Source organism: Pundamilia nyererei, unplaced genomic scaffold (genome assembly GCF_000239375.1).
Source record: "Pundamilia nyererei isolate P.nyererei 1_Seehausen unplaced genomic scaffold, PunNye1.0 scaffold00294, whole genome shotgun sequence".
NCBI classification, from domain to species: domain Eukaryota; kingdom Metazoa; phylum Chordata; class Actinopteri; order Cichliformes; family Cichlidae; genus Pundamilia; species Pundamilia nyererei.
In genome coordinates, this window is record NW_005187695.1 from 553,819 (window position 1) to 558,994 (window position 5,176).

General features: G+C 40.1%; 2 protein-coding genes across 2 annotated transcripts in view; one reads left to right on the forward strand and one right to left on the reverse strand.

Moving 5' to 3' along the window:
* dhx16 (DEAH (Asp-Glu-Ala-His) box polypeptide 16) overlaps positions 1-546 on the reverse strand; it is a 26,501-nt gene extending 25,955 nt beyond the window's left edge. The window contains exon 1 of the mRNA XM_013915371.1: positions 528-546. Within this exon, the coding sequence (XP_013770825.1) occupies positions 528-546 (19 nt within the window). The remainder of the gene's footprint in view (positions 1-527) is intronic.
* Positions 547-2,131: 1,585 nt separating this feature from the next.
* Positions 2,132-4,836, forward strand: LOC106456494 (lysosomal thioesterase PPT2-A-like). Its single transcript, XM_013915372.1, has 2 exons — positions 2,132-2,432; positions 4,654-4,836. The coding sequence occupies exons 1-2, from the start codon at positions 2,271-2,273 to the stop codon at positions 4,834-4,836; spliced, it is 345 nt and encodes a 114-aa protein (XP_013770826.1). The 5' UTR covers positions 2,132-2,270.
* The last annotated feature ends 340 nt before the right edge of the window (positions 4,837-5,176 follow it).

Here is a 5,176-nt window from a genome sequence, read left to right on the forward strand (position 1 = left end):
GACAGTAAATATGCAAAAAGAGATGATTTCCCTGCTGCCTTTCCCACATTCAGACCAGGTCCAGTTACAAACCTTCAGCATTAACCTTTGACAATCTGGATTTGATAACCTCTGTGAAAGCTAAAGAGTCAGAGCAGTGAGTGGTTTTTTGTTTTGTTGCAAAACTACTAAATAAAAATGTTTCCTCACATTTAGGTTTCGTTAAACAAGCTCAAGTTTCCAATAACTTCGCCTTTAACTGCAGATCTGGATTCAGCGCCGTTTCAAACCGCAGTGTTGTGTTCAAGCCGCTGCACCAATACTGTCAGTTTTCATATTACAGCGTAGTTATCCATCCACTATTACACCTGCATTATACAAAGTGTGAGCGTTAGAGGAGACACAACACAACCGTCTCTGAAGTCCACTCACCGCTTCTCAAACGCTCTTGTTGTGACAGAAACAGCAGGTTGAGTTAGCCGACTGCTAGCTCCAGCTACAGATGAGGCGTTAGCTTGAGTTGCAGCGCACAAGTCTCCGGTTCGGACACTTAGCGGACACGAGCATCCTGCCGTAGACACGAAAAACTGTGCATTTGTCCTAAAAGTACATCACACACACTCATACACTGTAAACTGTTTTGCTGTTTTAGCTTAACGCACGCTGAACTTCCAAACGGAAATACGTCAGGCTAAACTAGGGAAGAAGAGCGGGCTGCTTCAGAGGCGCCGGCACTCACCGCCCCCGTGTGGCCATGTAAAGAACTGCAACACCAGCTAGCAATAAAACAAACCAAAACATCCAGTTCCGCAAACAAACAGAAAATAAGAGCAGGACAATACGTTTTATATTTAATAATTCTCTTCTTATTCTTCCACCTGCTCCATACTCTCACTACAGGTCACAATATCATCTGCAGAGTCCTGCCTGATCTCATATGTCAGCCTGTCTTTCCACTTTCATGAGAGATCATAAAATAAGGTATATATTCTCTGACAAAACACTATGAAAAAAGTAAACAGGGGAAAGTATAACATGTTATCAGAAGTAGAATCTGCGAAGAAAATGGCGTTGAATACACCGGGCATAGCCTCACATACAGTACTGTCCTGCGTCTTACTAAGATTTGACAAATGTTTCAGAATCAGAAAGGGTTTATTGCCAGATGTTGAGCAGGTTTACAACATTAGGAAATTGCTGCGGTGCTTCAGTGCAAACATACTGTCATAAAAATATAAAAATAAGAATAAGAATTAAAAGTGCTAAGTGGATAGATATATACATGATATATACATGAGTGCAGGTGGTGATCAGTGCCAAACATGGAATGATGCAGTGAACACAGCGTAGGGTCATGTGTTAGTGGTGGGAGCAGTCATACGGTTATTGTTCATGTGTCCGACAGCAGAGGGGAAGAAACTGTTCTTATGGCGAGAGGTTCTGGTGCGAATGGACCGGAGCCTCCTGCCTGAGGGGAGCAGGTCAAACAGACTGTGTCCAGGGTGAGAAGGGCCAGCTTCTTCAATCCATATTATGATTTTTAGAGATATTTCACAACCAGAACTCAATTTCCCAATTCTTTTATTGTAAATAAAAATCTTTAGGTTCTGGCGTTTAGTTGGACAACAATTTTAAAGCTTATTGTTTCTGATCACAATTAAACATGACAAAAACACGCGGCTTTTACAAGTGGTACATGATGAGTCAATATAAAGTTATATTAGCTGAGCCACTGATCCACCCCAACTTCCTGCTATTATAATAACAGTCTAACACACACAATATCACCAACAACAACAGACTTAATGCTAAGACAGACAACTTTAATTTAAACAAACAAACGTTCACGTCACTTGTAACATGAAGTCAAACACAAGAACAGAAGTAAGAGATGAGCAGCAACATGATGTTAACGTATGCTTTGTGTGTATTTGTGAGTTCATCTAACAGATGAAAATATAAATAAAAAAACTTTCATTTATTAAAATGCAACATTTTTTAATTGTCTCAAATGAATTATAAGTGAGTAAAAGGTCGAAAAGACTTTTGCTTTATCGATGGGGTTCAGACCGTTGAATGTTGAAGGGGTGTGATTCTGTAAAAGCGGATGTGGCCTGTGGAAAAAATACATGTGTATAAAGAGGAAGCAGCTCGCGCTCATGTATGGTTGGTTGTCAGTATGAAGAGAGCCGTAGTCCCTCATCGGCCGTGTTAAGGACACCACCTCAGGTCAAAGTCCTCGGGATCATCTACAGCCCCCCGCACTGCTTCCCACCTGTATCCGGGCGGAGATGAAGTGTCCACGGGTAGCCGCAGGGTCGCATGGCCCGATGCTGCTGCTGCTGGTGGTGGTCGCAGGTGTTTGCGTGGACAGCTATAAACCAGTCATCATCGTGCATGGCATCTTTGATGGACCACAGCAGTTCCAGAACCTGTCAAGGTTCATAAAGAAGGTAGGACCCCGCACAGTGTGCGATATCTCTGCTGCAGAACAACAAGGCTCGAAAGCAGCTCCAAATGCGTTAGAGCCGCTTTATTTACCACAGGAATTAAAAGTGGTGCATTATTCGTGCTTGTCTTTACTTTGATGTGTTTTGTGCAAACTTGTTAATGATATGTGCACAAAGACTCACGGGCCTGTTAATGTTCGATATTAGAGTCTTAATGCGGTCTTGTTGTGTCCACGGTTGCGTTTAGACTTTGGTTTTTCGGGGATGTGTTTCTGGTGGAAGTGTTTAACGGACCGCAGGACTCGGGCTCAGTGATTAACGTCTTCAGGCCAAGTTCATGTTCAGAGTAGCTGTTCAAATTTAAAACCAGTTTTCCTGCGTTGTCTCTAAAGCGGTTCTTAATACTGCGTACAAGCATGTTTACATATTTATTATAAAATAATGAAAATGTGTTTTCAGGTTCGAGGCTTGTCCTCATTTGCACACGCAGTCAAAACAAGTTTGTATCATTTTCTCGGTTGACTTTCAGTAACTTCGGGGCAACAATCTGCATATTTTTCGACTAAAGCCAACTTTATCAAACATTACAGTTCACAACAGTGATTTTATTTTATTTTTTTAATAATAAATAAACTGGTACTCACACAGAACTTTCCTGCTCTATTTGAGCATTAAAAACATTTTCAGGTGCTTTTAACCGAACTAACACTCACACTCTTATGGATGCTGGGATCCAGCCGCCAAGCTGTTTATTGATAGAGGACAATGCTAAAAGGGGGTAAGTCTGATCATTAAGTACTAGTTATTAGAACTTAATGATCACGCTTAAAGATTTACTTCTTTGACTTACATTTCAAGTTAAAAGACTTTGAAATGGTTACTTTTTAAACTGGCTTTGCTCCGAGTATCTTTTGCACGGGATGTTCTGACTGTATTCTGTCACCGCAGCAGGCAGATAATGTGCTTATGATTCTATGCTTGTTATTATTCATCCAAAGCCATATAAACTACAGTTGTGCGCTCGACTGTTGTTTGATCCTTTCCAAAGACGAATGAAAAGCCCCCAAAGTGTCTCTTGTAAGTGAGCAATAGGAAGGAATATCTCATCAGTCATGATATTAGATCACGTGTTCAGTCTGTTCAAGCAGCCTTAAAAGTACTAAATGATTTTATTGAGGCTTTGCACAGAAACACTGTGCAGCCTTTTTCATGGCCTTTTCCAAGGCTTTCGACACTGTAGATCATGTGAGTGGTTCAAAGATGATCTTTCCAACAGAACTAAGTGTGTGAATGCTGAACGCATCTCCTCTTGCTTCCTTGATGTGGTTGAAGGTGTTTCCCAGGGATCAATTCTGGGGCCAATATTGTTCACCTTATATGTTAATAATATGTTAACCCGTTCATGTATAGTGGTCACTACAGTGACAGCTATTCAAAGGCTGTTTTCTTGTATTTGTGTCAGTGTCGATGGCATACTTGCACATAAACCTCTACACTGGACACTGATGTGTCACTCCACACCACCCACTGGTCCTTTAATGTTACTATAGATGTATGACGTGTTTCATTGTAATTATTCTTATTTAAGCCTGTCATGCATGAATTATGACAACCTCAATCAGAGTTTTTCTTAAGTGCTTTTATTCATGTTTAATTCCTAAAGATGAATAAAAATGCTTAAAAATCTGGATCGAGGTTTTCATAATTCATGCATGACAGGGTTAATAATCTCGATCAACATAAAAATTCATGCTCTGTAAAAATTTATGTGTCATGTGTTTTAGTGCTGTTGTTGTCCAGGTTGGCCGTGTAAAGGACATTATAAATCTCAGTGGGTCTTTAAACAACAATCTGTTTGTGTGTAAATTGAACTGGTTGGTATTTCCTCAACGGTACCTGAATCCACCAAATGTTCAACACGCAAATCAAGAGCTTCTATCCTACTGTAGGTTCAAGGCAGAATTTTGTATTTCAAGTAGGAATAAAATACTTAAAATGATATTGGACTTGATAACATATCAGATTAAAAAAAACAGTGAAGTGAAAATCAGCAAATGGTTTCCAGTTAGCGATTTCTGTTCCTCTGTGTCTTTCATTTCCTCAGGATCAGTTTTGACTTAAGAGTTCTGCATTCGAGCACCTGGCTGAAGATTTATGACAGCTGATGTTTCCCCTCATTGTGCCAAAAGTTTTACTTCCACTTCAATTTCTTTGCACTTCTCAGGTGCATCCAGGCACTGAGGTCACAGTGATTGACTTGTACGACGACCTGTTGAGTCTGCAGCCGCTGTGGAAGCAGGTCCCAGACTTCAGGCAGTCCTTCAACTCCATCATGAAAAATGCTCCTGATGGTGTCCATCTTCTGTGCTTTTCACAAGGTGCTCCTGCCGTACACTTAAACATTTAATAGAAAAACAGATTTGATAGAAAAATAACAAAAACATAGTCTTACAGCGTTGATGCCCACCTGACAACTGAGAAATAAAGGTCCAATTCTGGGGACTTAGAAGGTCCACATTTAGAGTTTGGAGAGGTGGTAAAGTCATAATTTAGAGGATTTTCATCCAGGAGACAATAGTTTATATCCCACTGGGACTTTCTGAATTTTGAATTTAGCTTTTACTTTGTCTGTGTGATTGATTTAATTTTTTAAAATTAATTATTGTTATCATGTTTGAACTTTTATTCATTGGTTAGGTTTAAGCAAGTTTAGGTAAAAATACGACACATCACACTCTTCCACTTCT

Bases quoted from the DNA above. Each gene is read 5' to 3' on its own strand.
- LOC106456494 (XM_013915372.1), top strand. From the start codon at position 2,271: ATGAAGTGTCCACGGGTAGCCGCAGGGTCGCATGGCCCGATGCTGCTG. The intron at 2,433-4,653 runs GTAGGACCCCGC...TGCACTTCTCAG, and splicing joins TGTCAAGGTTCATAAAGAAG to GTGCATCCAGGCACTGAGGT.